The 16,653-nt window shown below is 45.8% G+C and overlaps 1 protein-coding gene across 3 annotated transcripts in view; it reads right to left on the bottom strand.

Annotated features, from left to right (window-relative positions):
* Positions 1–3,469, bottom strand: part of ARHGEF7 (Rho guanine nucleotide exchange factor 7) — a 125,851-nt gene extending 122,382 nt beyond the window's left edge. Inside the window, exon 1 of one of the 3 annotated variants that reach the window (XM_037375897.1) lies at positions 3,190–3,469. In XM_037375897.1, the coding sequence (XP_037231794.1) occupies positions 3,190–3,354 (165 nt within the window). In that variant the 5' untranslated portion in view covers positions 3,355–3,469. The remainder of the gene's footprint in view (positions 1–3,189) is intronic. The other 2 variants (XM_037375895.1, XM_037375898.1) reach the window with 2 other exon arrangements.
* Positions 3,470–16,653: the final 13,184 nt, after the last annotated feature.

Genomic DNA, 16,653 nt, shown 5'->3' with positions numbered 1-16,653 from the left:
TTAAGTGCTTGATTCCTTTTATGGTCACACAACCTTTATTTATTAAAAACCTTCTACTAATCAGTCTCGGGCTACCCAGAGGCTTTAAAAAGCACAAAATGCCAAAATACACATTATTGCATTCCTGCGGATACTGAATCCTCTTTCTACACAGTTTTTGAAAGAAATAAATGTATTTATAGCATTTTCTAGAAAACATCTGAAAAAAACCCAAACTGATAAACAATCCCTCTTATTTATAATTTGTAATTTTTTTAATGTTCTCTTTGGTTTTAGTTACTACTTTGTATTTACAGAAAAATGAGCTCTGTGAGTCTTCAAAGTGTCTGCTGCTGTCAGATATTTATAGAAAGTTATGAACTCAAATGATTTTAAGAACTGAATTAATCTACATCTGTGCAACAAACTTTTTATCTTTTAGATTTAGATTTCAAAAATGTCCAGTTGAAGTGCAGACTTTCAGAATAAGTAAGGAACAAAAGGGCTCGTATTTAAAATGCACTCAATATTTTAAAATATTTTAAAAAATTACATAACAGAACAGTAGTTGCAAAAGAGTTTGAAAAATAACAGTAGAGGGATGGATGTAAATTCTTTAAGTTTTTATTAGAAAAAAATAAAGTATCATGGAAATAGCTTAGACTATAATGGTAGCTGAGAGCATGAAAGAAGTATGTGGTATATATTCCCAAGTCTATAGAAAAAGAATTCATAAGTTGGATAGGAAAATTAATTCATAAGTCTCTCAGATGCATCTAAAGAGCCTCTAAAAAAACAGCAAAAAAACCCCACACAAAACAAAAAACCAACAAACTTCTCCCCAGACTTTAGCTAAGCCAAAGCCAGCGGAGACACACTAGGTCAGCAGGGTCCTCCAGCAGCCGCCCATCCCAGCACCCTGCTCAACACGGGGCAGGCTCGGGGCGGTGGGAGGCTGCGAAGCACCAGCGTTCCTCCCGCCTTGGCTGCCGGCCCAGCCTGCACACCACCCCCTGCAAACCCCACACCTCTGCACCACGAGGTCCATGATAAGCCCCGCTGACAGCTCCTGGCACGCCAGGCTGGTGGCAGGGTAGGCTGTGGGGAGCTGTGCCCCTCTGCAAACCTTCCTCTGGGTGCAGGTGCTGCGAAGGGGCGCCCTGCCCCAACATCAGAGATTTTCGCTCCTCTGACATAAAAAGAAATGAGCGCCTCTCATTCACGCTAACTGAGCTGTCCCTAGTTATACCACACACAGAACAGCACGTGAAGTTGGTAAACGCAGTTCTAACAGTTCTTTCTGTCATGCTTTTTTATTTACTTCATTGTTCAGTAGAGTCAGTTTCCCAGTTCTGGACCCCATTTTACTAGCCTTGACATCTGCAGAAGGGGGAAAACCTTTTCTGCCCCAAAGCTCAGGACCCAAAGCCCAAGATTTTGGAGAGGTGCTCAGAGAGGATGCCTGGTGTGGTGCAGTGGGATGGGCTGCCAAGATCCTCCCTGGGCTTGATGCCACGAGGCAAGAGAGCTGGGGAGCAAGGAGGGATGGGCAGAGCCTGCCTGAGCAGGTGAGTAGCCAGGCAGGGGATCCCTATGCTGAGGGGGTCCCTGCCCTCATCCCCACATCACACATGTCACCCTGGACAGCGGAGCAGGACATTTACCTGCTCCGGAGCCACAGTTTACAGCCCAGCGCCCTGGACAGCAGCTTGCACCTCAAGTACCGCAGCAGCAAAGCTGCAGCGCCTGAGGAGCAGGCGCATCCTTTTCAGCTCTGTTGCCCAAACAGCCACTTCTGGGGAAATGGTGGGGGGGAGAGCTGGCAGCAGCAGCAGTGGCTTCAGCTGTCCCAGCTAGCTCCACCGGCCACCGCAGAGGACCTCGAGTTACCCACACTCACACTGATGCCAACACACTGCCCCCACTCTCATCAATTCCATCACCCATCAACAGTACTGTGGGCTCCCCTGGGCTTTCCGTATTCCCACACCACCTCCTAATTTGCTTGTGAATTTAGTAGGGGCAGGAGCCCACTTACTACATTCCAGTAGAGTAGGACTCCAGTCCGAGCCAGGACCTCCATACTACGGTACAACATCAAACAGTAACAACCCCAAGTCGGCGGCAAACTGAAGAACTGAAGGGAGACAGCCCAATACTGAGCTGAAGGCACTGGTTTCCAACCTTGTGGGTCAGCAGACTACTTGAAAGCAAGCCACAAAAGGTAACAAAAGCCCACTGCCAGCAGGCTCCAATGCGTGGTCTGCCAACTGCAAAATGTCAAAAATATGGTGTTATTTTCAAGCAGGGAGTTTTCCCACCAACAGAGCAGACAACCTTCATCGATCTCTTCTCCACCACCTCGTATTGGCTCACAAGGAAAGTTCTGCCAAGATGTGGGTCCTACGCGCTGCGTTTTCAGGCACCAGGTGAGACAAGGGCACTGTCCCGAGTCTCGAGGCGCAGCACCAACAACCAGAACCCTCCCGACTGGCTGAGCCACAACGGGAATTACGTACGCGTACATAGCACAGAAAAGTTACCTGACAGAGCACATTTTCTTAAAACGCAAGGCAGAACAGGGTGCGATGCATTTTTTTCAACCCCAAAAAAATGAGCTCTTTTTTTTTTTTTTTTCCACGGGCTAGCAAGCAGTAAAAGACCCAAACAACACCAGAACAGCCTCCAAGAAAAATAACCATCAAACGTTACAATGTCCTTCAGAGGCTGGCGGGGATGAGCTGAATCACCTCCCCAGTGAGGTGAGGCACCGACTATTCCAGCAGTTGCGTAGCCAAGTTTGCAGCCGGCTGGTGGCATGCCAGAAAAGGTCCATAACCCCCCACCCCCCCACCCCCCCCCCCACACACCCACCCCAAAAAAACCCCTGCTTCTCCCATGCATGTCCAGGATCTTCGATTTGGAGAGCGGCGCATTTTTTTATGCAAAACACTTGCAAAGCCGTGGCCCTGGCGGGGAAGCCCTCCTCGGCCCGGCTGCCCGCTGCCGCTCCCCGCTCAGCCCCGGACCCCCCGGGCGCCGGCCCGGGGCTGCCCCCTCCCGCGCTCTTCACCCCCCGGGCCCGGGGGTCCCCTCCCCCCGCGCGGGCGGGCCGGAGCGGGGGGCCCGGCGGCGGGCGAGGCCGGGTCCGGGGGCGGCGGGCCCGGCTGCACAAAGGGCGGCGGGGGGCGGCGGGAGCCGGGCACTTACTTTGTCTATGGTGCCCGGGAGCAGGCGTTCGAGCAGGCGGCAGAGCACCACCCCGTCCTTCAGGGAGGACTGGAGGAAGCCCTCGGGGTCGGAGATGGTCTTTTTGGGCGACTCCAGGACGCCCAGGGCGATCAGCCACGTAACGGTCTGCTCCGCCGAATTCATGGCGGCGGCGGGGCGGGGGTCGCGGCACCCCGCGCCTCGCGTGGGTTTTGTGTCTCCCCGGGCGGGGGCTTCAGACGGAGCCCGGCGCCGCCCCCATGTGAATGCAGATGACGACGCCCCGGCCCCGCCGCCGCCGCCGCCACAGACACATGCAGCTGCAGTGCCGCCTCCTCCCCGCCCCCCCCCGCCGCCGCCGCCGCCGCCACCGCCGCCGCCGCCCCATGACATCACTGGCAGCGGCGGCGGGCGGCCCCGCCGCGCGGGGGCAGCGCGCCCGCGGAGAGGCGCGCGCCGCCCCGCACCCGCACCCGCAACCTCACCCGCACCCGCACCCGCACCGAGGGGTGGGCGGCGGCTGCCCCCTAGCGGGCGGACGGCGCCTCCGCGGGCGCGCAGCGGGGCGCGGGGCGCCCGCGGCCGGGAGGCGGCCGCCGCAGGGAAGGAGCAGGCGGTGACCGGCGGCCGTGGCCTCCCGCGGGGGCGGGGGCAGCTGCCGGACTCCCCGGCCCCTCATTTCCTCCTCGCTCACAGCCGTCCCGCAGGGGACGAGCCCCCACGGGCGCGCAGCGCCTGGCTGAGGGCGGCTCATTTGGTACCACCTACCTCGGGAGCCCCGGCGGCGGGTTCCCGGCCCCACCGGTCCCGTCCGCGCGGCCCGCGCGTTCGCCAGCCGCTAGCCGCTAGCCGTCCCCGGGCGCTAGGAAGCCCGTCTGGGAGCCTCGGCCCGGCAGGCGCCACCCCCGCCACCGGCCCCGCAGCTCGCCCTGGTGAGGCGCTCAGAAGGGCTGTGACAGCCGACCTGAGATGGAGCGGTGACAGCCGACCCCGACCTGAGGTGGAGCGGGAGCCGTGACAGCATCCCTTTGCTGCTTCTGGCACAACCCGTTCCTCAGGGCTTTGCTCCGGCCGGGCCCTGCGTGCGGTCAGCGTTGCTTCCCCAACACCTGGCGTGGGCTCCCCAGGGCCCCCCATTGCCGTCAGCCTCCCTGCTGCCGCACACCTGCAGGAGAGGCCACGCCGCCACGGCCCCCACTCGCCTCCCTTCCCCTCACACCCCACCCGACCCCCTCCGGGGGCAAAACCGCCTTCAAGGCAGCATTGGAGGGGATGTTGCCAACCCTGAACTCATCTCGGTGGTTCCCCTTCCAGCCCGGCTCCCCGCGCCCGCCACCACCGCCACCCCTGAGCAGCAGGTCTGGTGGCTTCACCTCCTGGTCCAGAGTCCCCCCCGACCCGCGGGCCAGCCCACCCGCTCCTCTAAAAGACAGAGGTGCTTTGGGATTTGCAGCAACATAACCCAGCTCCAACATCCCGTCTCCCTTCTAAGCTGTAATAGAAGCTAGTTTTCTTAAACGCTGATGCTGGAGGTGTGATGCCTCTTTTAAAATTTGTTAGCATTAACTGTTTGGAACTCTTGTCTTTCCTTTTGCCCCTTTCAGATATATATTTTGAGCAACAGCTTCCTACCTGACATCTGGCTAGCTATGAAGAACACAAACATGGCAATTTTTTGCCGTCAGAAAGCCATGTTGGATGGCCTGCCTGGAGATCTTTCAAAGAAGCTTGATTCAGGTGGGGGAACCATTTCCAAATCTTTAGAGGAGAAAAGTGAAAGTGCCCGAAAGATTTAGGAGCATGCCAATCCCTTCTGGCTTCGTTCCTTGTCAGAGCTTCCCCTACAAGGTATTTACTGGAAACCACCCAAAACCTCTGCACTGTGCCCTTCTTTTATCCTGCCCTCCTGCATGTCCCAGTACTGTCCGTCTACACCACAAGCTTGTAGGACAGACAGGTATCCTGCATCCGCACCATCCAGCAAGTGGAACCTGTGCCATCGTGGGAATTTTGAAGTAACACAAAGAACGAAATACATAATTTTTGCTGATCTGCACTCCTTCTTCTTTGTTTCACAATTAAAGCTGTTCTGATTCTCCTCTGTCCTGACTTTGGTCCCACTTTTGCTTCTGAATCATGAACTAATCATATCTTTATTTAACCACCCATTTTGATAATGTTTAAGCAATCTGAACTCTTTCTGAAGGCATCAAGGTGTGATTTGAAGCACCTTTTTCTGCAAAACTTTTTAAGTATTTTCAAAGCTGAGAAAGTAATTTTGGTACTGACTCTTGTAAATAAAGAATAGATGTGAAGCACGCATGCAGGTTCAGGTAACTTCTAGGTCTTAAATCTCTTTACACAAGCAAACAGATTTTTATGTTCTGTTGGGGTTTTTTGGGGTTTAAGATCTGGACCCTTTTTTTGAACAAGAGAGAAAGAAATATCCTACGAAATATGTCAGCCAGCTTTGGCAGAGATCTAGCAGATTTAACAGTGCAATTTTCTATAGATAAAGATTAAGCAGTCGACAATTTATTTGGTCTTTTCCAAGCTTTTGTCATATTCTTATGAGAAGTTACTAAGGAAACCAGGTAGGCACGAGGTAGAAGGTAACTTTCTGCCATGGATTAGCAAGTGGTTGAAAGACAAAGCAGCAGGAGTAAATTGTCAGTTTTCAATTTGGCCAGAAAGTTACCAGTAGAGATACCTCCTCTATTCTGTGCTATGAATTAACTAAAAGGCTCCAAAAGGCAATTGTACTTGTGTGGGCTTTAGTCTTTTAGCCTGAGCAAGAGGTTTTAGAGCAGAGAGAGCAGGAGAGGAAGAAAATAGCAAGTAGAGAAAGCTGCTGCTTCATTTTGGACTCTCATTTTCATTTCCAGCTGTTAATACCTTGTCTGCATGCCCCAGCACAGCAATGAGATGCTCTGGCCGGATACAGGACTCTCTGCTTTCCCGGTGCCAAACTGAGGTCAGGATTTTAATGGGGAGGAGACTAATTAAATATCAGTCCAGCTTGAACAGAAATTGCCCTGACAATCTGTAATTAGCTATATAGGGGTCATACCGAATCAATCGCAGTGCTGGGATTCCCATGCTATAGGTAATTATCTCTGTAGTTTTAGCCTAGGGAGGTTTACGTCCCTCTGAGTGAAAACCTCACCCCAGCAAAGCAACACTTCTGTATTAAACTCGGAGATATAGTTCCATGTCTAGTTAAACCTGATTTTCAAAAGTATCCGAAGGTTCACAGGGGAGCTAGTCTTTTGCAGTTACTGAAACCAGCTATCACGAGTTCAGTACCACCAGCCCTCTTTGCTGTTGATTGACCACCTGTCAGCTGAAGGTGTCAGTTAAAATCTATATGTCAAAGATGGTGTTGGTGAACTTGGGAAGGCAGATCCGTGAGCTTTGTGGTATTGGCACAGGTGACAATGGAGGAAAAAAACACAACAGAGAACCAATTATTTCATTATCTTCCAAGCTGCAAAGTAGTTTAATAGGCAGATGCAAAATTCTAGTCCTGAGAAGCCTGTCAATCAAGCATAAATAAATGAGTGCCATACAGGATGCAGGTAAAGTACTGATGCAGGAACACAAATGTGGGACTCCTAGAGCAGGGGCAACAGCAGTGTGATGCTCAGGGCTTTAGTGCTCAGCTCCAGGGCAGCGTGGTGGGTGGCCAGGCAGACTTGGGCCTCTCAAACAGGGTTCACAGTATGCAGTGTGCTGAATGCAGACACATCCAAGCCAGTCCCCAAAAGAGAAAAGCAAAGGGAAAGTTGATTCTAAACCTCTTTCTTTCAGGGGGGCTGCAGGCACCTGGTGCACGGTCTATGGGAAAACAGGGATGCTGGACACGGTTAAAGCATTTAGCTGAGAGAGATGCTCCAGAGCTCAGTTCCCAAATTTATTTCCCCTGGACATGGATTTCAAATGTCTAAAGCCTCTATTCCACTTGCTCTACTGCTTCCTGGGCAAGTGCCTTTAGGGTCTATTCAAAAGCAGAAATACTGTCACCATGTCTTTATTTAAAATCAGTGCAGCCTACTGATACCACGCTCTGATTGAGTTCAGAGCCCAGGCTGCTGCCAGATCCTTGGCTATCCTAGTCTTAGCAGTCGAAATTGTCATTAATGTCTGCTTCATTTGATGGGGTAACTAAGACAATTCTCTGTGTTATAAGCTTTATTGCAGTCATGGGTGCTTTTGTAGCTTTTACCCTGGCTATGATCTTTAGTTGGAAATATCCGCAGAGTCCTCTGGCAAGTCTGCAATAGCCCAAAATGTAGCTCTGCTTCCATGCTCCTGAGAGCATCAATTCAACAGCTACACTGCCTTTGTCTTCTAAGTGCAGTTCAGGATAATGGCATTGATCTGCTACATTCTTTATACTTTCAGAAACCAACAATAAGTGTCTCTGCTTTAGGAAGGGGCAAATATAAAATGAAGGTCCTTGCCATGAAGGGCTTAGTCTAAATCACAGATGATAGAACATGAAGGATAGACCTGAGAAGGAAAGAAATGAAGAAGGACAATAGGCAGCAGTGCAGTCACACATAGGCTCTCTGCACAGAAAGAAATCTATTTTTATTGCCATTTTGAAAGTTTTATTCACACTTAATGAGGACTGGGTAAGAAATGAACGACAAGAATTGAATGGCTAGAAATCAAAATGGCTAAAATGATTGAAAATGTTTTGCATTTAAACAAAAAAAAAAAAAGAAGCCGACATTTTCAGATTTTAACACATGCATACTGAATGAATAGTATTTGCCAAATTTTGCCCAGTATTTTGTTAGCATGAGATGAAGTTAAATGCTTTTTTAACATTGCCAGCCGGGTGGAAGCAAATCAGTGGTTCCCCTGGGGAAGGTCTTGGGGGAGGGGAGTTGGCAGTGAGTTCCACCGTTTCAGGCTAGCCACAGAGAAAGCTGTGTCCTGCAAGCTGAAATATCAGATGCAGATCCCCAGCTGGTGGCAGTTGTCACAGCTCCCTTGAAGTTAATGAATCTGTGACATTTTTTAAACAGCAAGCTCTAATACTTTTGCAAAGAGCTCTGATCACGGAGGACTGACATAACCATCCATAAAAAGGGCAAAGTGGATTCTAGGATGTATCTAACGAAGGATTTTGGGCAGAGTAAAGGTAAGAAAGGGTGTTACAGAGTTGTTAGTAAAACCTCATTTGGAGTATAGCACAGGGACTTGGACACTCATGTTCCAGAAAAATTAAACCACACTGAAACAGAGTCATTAGAAGACTGACAGCGATCTTATGGGAGCTTGGCTTGTTTGCCCTGGTGAAACAAAGCCTGAAAAAGGGTACAGGAGGGCTGTCTATAAATACATCACTAGGTAAATATCACCAATAGACAGGCAAGAAGCTGTTCAAGCTTAAGGACAATGCTAGCACAAGAACAAATGGATATAAACAGGTTCTGAATAAATTTATGCTGAAAATCAGAAAGACACTTGGTTCTTCCATAATAATCTTCAGTGCTGATAAGAAATAGTGGGGCAAACAACACAACCATTTTTAGAGGGGAGTGTAATGAGTGGGTTAAAGTGATTGTATGACTTGACTGCAGTAGCAGGGGCTGGACTTCGCCCAGGCTCCATTCCTCGGCAGACTTCATGTTATGCCTACCAGAATCAAAGTGGGCCAAGCATTCATCATGACGGATAAGGTTTAGTGAGAGAAGTCAAATAAGCAGAACCACAGTCAAAGCCATTCTTTCACTCAGAGTGAATGCTAATGACATCCGTTCATTGCAGCATGGAAAATTCACTTAGTGAACTAGGTTAATGGAAGAAAATCCTCTTCTCTGAGATATAGGCCCATTGGGTTGGATGCTACACATAACAACCCTTGGATGTATTTTGTAGAGTCCTTTTCTAGTCATATTTTTGAATCCTATAAAAGTTTGCTACAGATCTATGCCTCTCTTGTTTTTAAACATGCAGCCATTACCAGAGTGAAGTAGCGTCCTGTTGCTAGTGTGAATAGCCTGTCCTCCACTTTACTCCAAAGTCCTTGGCAGTAGACAGATAGTTTTCAAGATGTTTCTGAAGTACGGGAGGATGGAAGGGCAGCACATGGGATGAGAGACGGGAAAAGAACACAGAGATGCTAGAGGCTCTTGGTTAATGCATTGAGCAGGAGCACAAAATGTACAACTCTCCCGTCAGCATATTTATGATAGCATTTCCACACTCTGGTCAGGTAAAGAGAAAGAGGACTAAATTTGATGGGATCGGTTAGTTGGTGAAGTTTGTAAGAGGACTCTTATTCACAGTTGTATGAGTGGTCAACACACTGGGTACATTTGATAAAACCATCAACCTGGATCAGTCCCCATTCACAGGGGAAATCACTGTCTCCCCATGGCACAGCAAGCGTTGCCATCTGTCACCCTTGCTGGTTTTTGGGCACAGGGGTTGCACTCGCTGGTACTGACAGCAGGGAATGGTCAGGGGAGGGTTTCGGAAACTTGCTCCCTTTGGCACCTGGCCAGAGCCCCAGCCTGGCAGGCAGCAGGGCTCAGCGTAACGTCTATCAGCTCGATCAGGCTTTCAAGTGCTCTCTGGACTATTTTTGCAGCAGACCACGTGAGCTGGTGGAGCTTTTATTTTTAGTCCTACAGTATGATTTGTTGACTATGCCTGTTTCCTATGCAGTAGGTACTGAAGTGCCAAGGCGCTAGAAGCCTTCTAATGATCCATCAATAAATGTTACAGTCAATATATGTCACCATCTGCCTTACAGTTAGCATCTGCACCCTTCCAGCCCTTATTTATAGCATGTCCATTTAGGTTATATACCTTTGTATCATCACTGGTTCAATTCAGGTTTACTTCTGACACTCTCAGTCAGCAGTAGGATGTTTTCCTAGTGCTCCTTTTGAACGAAACCAAATACTAAATAAACTCTTCCAGCACAAGCCCTGCTGAAGGCTCACCCAGCTTGTTGGAGCTATACCTCCCCAGACTAAAGGGTTTGCATGGATGCTGTTACTGGGTAACAGGAGGAGGGCAGAGGGCCGGCTGGGGCAGCGACTGCCTGCCCCATCAGACAGGACACACAGAGATGGCAGCCGCTGAAATCTTGTACTTCACCCCAGCATCTCTGGGCACCTCTGGCTGCTCTCTTTTTTATTGATGAAAAACTGCAGCCACCCAACAGAGACAGATTATGGTGGTGGTTGTGTGGCTCCGCCCTCTGCCTTTTTCTCTTTAAGTTCCCAGTGTTTACGAATCCCAGTCTTGTGTGGCTTTCCTTGGCTTCTATAGTCCTTTTTGCAGCAATTAACCATTTCAGTGCTCTTAGTTTTGGCCAAATAAAACTGAAAAGTATGCTCTGATAAATTAGTAGTCACTTGACAAGCACCTTACCAAACAAGGTCTTCCAGAGGCCCTCAATCCTAAAGATCTTCAACTTTATAAAAGCCAGGGTGCACACACAGAGTCACACCAGAGCTGATTAGAAAGGAGAAATAACAAAGACACTGACACGCTGGAGTTCCTAGAGTTCTCAAGCTTAGGTGACATCATCATTTAGCGAACAAACCGTCTATAAGGTCTGCCCTCATATGCCATGTTCTCCTATGCCATATTCTCCTGGCATATTTCAGGTGTAGTCCACTGAAGTTATTACTCCATATAAAAGTGTCCCTTGTAAGGAGAGCATCAGGCTTTCATTACTCAGTGCCCTTGTGTTAAACCTCGTGTTTCCAACAAGGTAATGGGATATTCCTGCTTTTAAACTCAGGAATTGGACTAGAAAACATTGGGTTGAACCATGGGCTGAAGACTGTCTGAAATTTTTGTCTGAAATTTTTGTCTCCTTTTTCTTTGTTCATGTTTGCTACGTTCCCAATGAAGAGTTTCTGAATTCACGTAAAGTGTATTTTGAAGACAGCTCTGCAGCCGTTGCTGCCACATCTTTCAGCCAGTTTCCAGAAGGCATGTTCCAGATGCCTACTGGATATGGCTACAAAAAGGAAAGATGTTACATAGGTAAGATAAAATCTTTTCTTAAATTAAGCAAAGTAAGTTTTTCAGTGTTTACCTTGGCTTTTCTAGGGCACATTCAAAGCACTGCAGATCTCTGTATGTTTTTAGCATGTTAGAAGTGATGGCATGACGTGATATTTATAAATCTCTTTTACATTAATCAGTAATTGATGACGGATTGACTCTATACCTAGTTACTTTTCAATCTAAAGAGTGTTCAGTCCCATCTCTATTAATAATCTCTAATCAGTGAAACAGACCATGATAAAAGCTGTGTAAGAAAGCTTCCTTCTTTACTAATTGGACTAGACTTGGAAACCAGAGGCTTTCCTCAGAGCACTGCCTATTTTCCTCATAATTATTTGCATATTCAGTTCAACAGCAAAACAAGTCTATAATTGTTCAGCTCAGAAAGGAAAAGCCTCTTATCATGTACATCAGTCAGATGAAAACATGTGCTATCACTACATCAATGCCAAATAGTACTAAATCAGTACTACCTGCACTAATTTAGGATTAGGAAGTGTCTTAAACAATAACTTAAGAAGCAAAGGACGTTAAGGGAAGGAAATTGGCTGGAGATGTCGTTTAATGTATCCTTGTTAGTACAAGGAAGAATTTTTGCACTGCTCAACATGTAAATTACATTTGCCATCTAATTGCACCAATTGAGGCAATCTGAGGTAGTTTACCATTCAGAAATGTTTTGTAACCTATTTATATTTGATGTGTAACTCACAAGAGTATTGACATAATCTTTAAATTTAATAATATGGGTGGGGTCAGATCTAAATGTGAGCCACCCACTTTGATGTCTGACATAACTAATGTACGCAGAGAAGCTCAAATGCTGCTTGGCTGTGCTGCTGTGGACTGAACATCACAGCCTAATACCACTGGGAAGAAAAAGCAACACCAAAATAACTTGATCTAGTTATTTAACTTTCCAAATATATACTAGGAAATGAGACAAAGCCTGCAAAAAGGAAAAAAAAAAGAAAGAAAAAGAAGGTGGTGTGGTGGTAAAATAAAAGAAGCTTGAAATGCAGTGTAGTTCTTGCGATTCAAACCTACCTTGTTTTCTCATCATTTTGCCCCGTCCAAACTCACAGGACTGTCTGGACCAGTAATGATTACTTTAACATCATTACACTCCATATGTGTCTACTGGTCAAGTACTTCTTGAAAATAGGATTATTTAATTAGTTGATATAGAAGTTCAAAACACCGAAGTCCATGCTCAAGAAAATTCTCACAAAGTAACTAGGAGTTTTATAGGAGAAAGGGATGATGAAGAAACTCAAAGCCCACTTCTGGCTCTTTTTATATCCTAAATTTCAGTACAAAACAAAGGAAAAGTACTGTTTTGAACATAAAGTATGGAATCCCATATTATCTTTCATTCTAAAGACCTCATTGCAGCAGACAAATTTAATCTGTGGCAACTTCTGCCTGCAACTTCTGTGGATGAGAATAAACCCATCTATCAAACTTGTAGCTGAATAACATTTAAAAGGTAACACTCTGTTTTCAGGGGTGCAGTTTCCCAGGCTGAGGATTTGATCGTAGAAACCTGTGTAGAACAGGGGACAGACTTTCACAAGGACTGCTCCATCTTTGATTACAAGCTCAGACAGCTCAATCGACATGGTACAGATGAGGTTGAGCCACCAGAAAGCCAGTCTTTCACAAGTGTGCTCCCCCGTGCTGGTTTCAACTTCTTGTTCTTGACATCAAAGCTGTTCAGAAGTTAACTTCAAGCTTGGGTTGTTTTCTAAACCAGCTAGGAGAAAAATGTAATCAGCCACTGTCGTGCCTGTACGACTGCACTCCTTTTGCGCAAACCGACATAAAAATAAGTCTTTTGTACACATCTTCCATACAGATATGAAATATTTCAAGAGAAAAAGCAAGCATCCCTGTTTCCTGTCATTTACAAGGTTCTGAAATGGCAAATGAAAAGTCAAAGACACCATCCACTGCTGCCATTTCCTTAAAAGTGGAACTGGACCATTTATCAGCTCTGATAAGGGAGCACCTCTCTGAATCTGCGCTTAACATCTTTCCAGGAAAGATGCTTTTCTGCTGCTGTGGAGGACTGATCTTACACCACCATACACCATTGCACTGTCCTGCTGTACAAAGGAAGTGCAAAATGATGAGAGAAACACTAGTACAGGAAGGCTGTACGTTTTCCAGGCTCCTTACCTCATTATGTTGAAAACCAAGTTTCATTTTTCCCAAATTAAAAGTCAATGGGGAGAACTCCAAGGGGAACTTCATAGGGATTTTCCTTCCTCACTCTCTCCTCTTGATTTTAATCATGAAGAAATAATTCATGTCCAGGGAAAATTGTTCTGAACTTCTACAGATTTTGACTAAAGATGTAAATAAAGATTCGTTTTTACACAGAAGTTGCAACAAATTATTAATTTAATAAATGCGATACTGTGTTTGGACCTGAGCTAAAAATTTTGCATACATAACACATAAGAAGTGAAAAAAATTTAAGTAATTAATTCTGCAATTACTTGAGGTCTTTATCTATGCTCTTTCAGCTAGTATCCAAGTTGCTTCAAGGGCTTAAGTCTTGAATGTATGAATTAGCTAGTTCAACACCATAATACTTGTTTAAGCATTACATGAAAACAGTCTGTAATGCATCTGACTTAAACAGCAGCTATAAAGTGATCCCACAATTTTTATTCAGTCCCTGATAAATACACTGAGATCTTCGCCTAAATAACTGTAAGAGCAGACCTTCTGCAGTAGTAATGAAACATAATTAAATATTGGGTGACAAAGTTGGATAGACTTATTGACATGGAAGAAGACTTTTCTCCTCAAAAAGACACAGCAGGATTGTTTGAGGAGCCGCTACTATTCCATACAATAAGGAGATCCAAATCTGAGCCCAAGACACATTTATTTAAGACTCTGTTTGTACCTTTGAATTTGCAATGCACCAGACAGATTATTGGCTTTATTTCAAAATACATTTTAGGGTTGTATTTATTAAATGGTATAGGTCTATTTGAAATATACACATATATAATTTACAGCAAAATAACCTAATGAGAAAGAAATGATGGCACATCATGCCTGCAGGACTGCAAAGCTGATACAATTTAGCTTCCTCTTCCAAAACGAAAAGAAAAACTCAGAAAAACTAAGCAAACAAACTTTGAAAGAATTCCACTTATTATTGTCAAATATTGTTCTTTTACTAGGTTTGTAAACACTAGAATCTCACATAAGCAAATTTAGCTTCAACAAAGGCATTTAATTGTTTATGGTAAAATACAGCTGTATATATTTTGATCACTGTTTCAAGCCAAGAAAAGTTTTGTTTCAAGTTAAAGGACCTAAAAATAAGATGACTGTCAAGAAATACTCAATTTTAGATTGTGAACTTTGACACTGTCCTTTAGTCATAAGTCTAAGAATAAATTAAAAAAAACCCCTAAGTGCTACAACTTATTTCCTGCAACATATGTTCATGATTGAGGTATTTCACTAGCACAGGATGTGCTCAGATGGAACGGAAACTGCCTCTCCGTAACAGCCAGTTGAGCTCCCAAAATATAGATGAGTTTGCTGACCACAGCACAACTAAGCCTCAGCTTTCTACTGAGGCAAAGAGGTATTAATACGGTCACAGCAGGAATAATACACTCACAGTTTGAATAATCAGTTAAAAGTATTGAAACATATTCAAGAAGAAAATGAGATCTGCAGACAGCTATTCTTTTAAAGGCTTTAGATGATGCAACCCTGCAAATTTTCTTCACCGGAAAAAATTCTTCTCTGAAAGGGTGGTCAAGCATTGGAACCAGCTGCCCAGGGATGTGGTGGAATCACCACCCCTGGAGGTGTTTAAAAAACATATAGTTGCAGTGCTTAGCGACATGGTTTAGTGATGGACTTGGCAGTCCTGGGTTAACAGTTGGACTTGATGATCTCAACCTACATGATTCTATGATTCTGTGAAATGGACTGGTGTCCATCATGGTCATTAGTTACCATGACCTGTTTTAAGACTTGGGAAGCTTGTGGCACTGGTAGCACAAAGGAGTGGAAAAGCCTGTTTGAGAGAGGCGTTCAGATTGATGCTGAACTCTAAATAAAAGTTACACACATGGGAACTAAGCAAAATCATTACTTCTTCTGAAGAAAGCTCATATAACCAACGTGAAGCAAAAGGGAATAAAATAAGTTTTAAATCCATACAGAAACTTCCTCTCAGCTACGTTAACCCCCTGTTGCCTCGAGCACGCAGTGTTAAAGAGTGTAGCCAGCCAGCCAGCCAAGGGAAGGGATTTTTCCTCTGTTGTGAGGATGTTATTCCCATTTGAGGTGCTACATCTGGAGGAGTACATCCTGTCCTGGGCACCCCGGTACTGGAGACTTGCTGACAATCTGGAGCCAGAGGGCCACGAATATAGTCCAGAGGCTGATGCACAGCGCACAAAAGGAGAGGCTGAGCATGCTGGGCTTGCTCTGCATACCTCGTGTAGAGGAGACCAGACCAGGCACTTGTAGTTATTCAAAACCCAACTAGAGAAAATACTGCATAAGCCTTGCTTTGAGCTGGAGGCTGGGCTAGAAACCTCCAGAGGTCCCTTCTGACACAAGTTATTCCACCATTCTGCTCTGGGATTATGTGAGGTGAAATGATAGATGTTCGCCTTGCAGGGAGCGCAGACGTTCCACCGTTGGAAGCTGGCCATGGGAGGAGAGCACCCTTGCATGACACGAGCTACCATCTAGGGGCAAACTAGTCAAACTCTTGGCCAGCTAGTAGCACCAGCCATCTAGCTAATTTGAAGCTAAATCTTTCTGAGGGACAAGATATATAGCCCTGCTACCTAAAGTTGTTTCCCTGGAAGGAATGGCACCTGCCAAGAATTGTCCAGTCTGACATCCCAAAACCAGAGGTAAATGCAAGGGACACCTACCTGCTTTTCAGCTGGAGAGCATTTTTATACTGGAGACCTGAAAATGGAAATCAGTATTTAAAAAAATAGTGAAATAAAGTATTTAAATGCCAATGACTTAGCAAAAATCCTTGATGTACTGACTTTAGAAAACTTGTCTTTCCAGTGTGAATAAACTAATCCAGCTAAAATATAAAAGCAAGTTTTGATGATTCACTATCAAGAAGTTACTCACTGTGAAGATTCTAACTTTAAGTACTTGAGGCAAAAATCAAAGAATGATAAGAATAACAACAGACACATGTGCTAATGAAGCTACCAACAAGAGCAAGGGGAAAGTGAAAATGCAAGGCAGAACAACAGCACAGTACACAAAATACATGACCTATGTGAAAAGATGGAGCAAATCTTCAAATATGTAGAAAGGCTATTGCAAACCATCTGGAAATAGTCTTTTCCATGTCTGTGGTGCATGAAATGAGAAAGAACAGTTTTAAACTGCAGCAAG

Source organism: Falco rusticolus, chromosome 2 (assembly GCF_015220075.1).
Source record: "Falco rusticolus isolate bFalRus1 chromosome 2, bFalRus1.pri, whole genome shotgun sequence".
Classification (NCBI taxonomy): Eukaryota; Metazoa; Chordata; class Aves; order Falconiformes; family Falconidae; genus Falco; species Falco rusticolus.
This window is presented reverse-complemented; position numbering and strand designations above follow the sequence as displayed.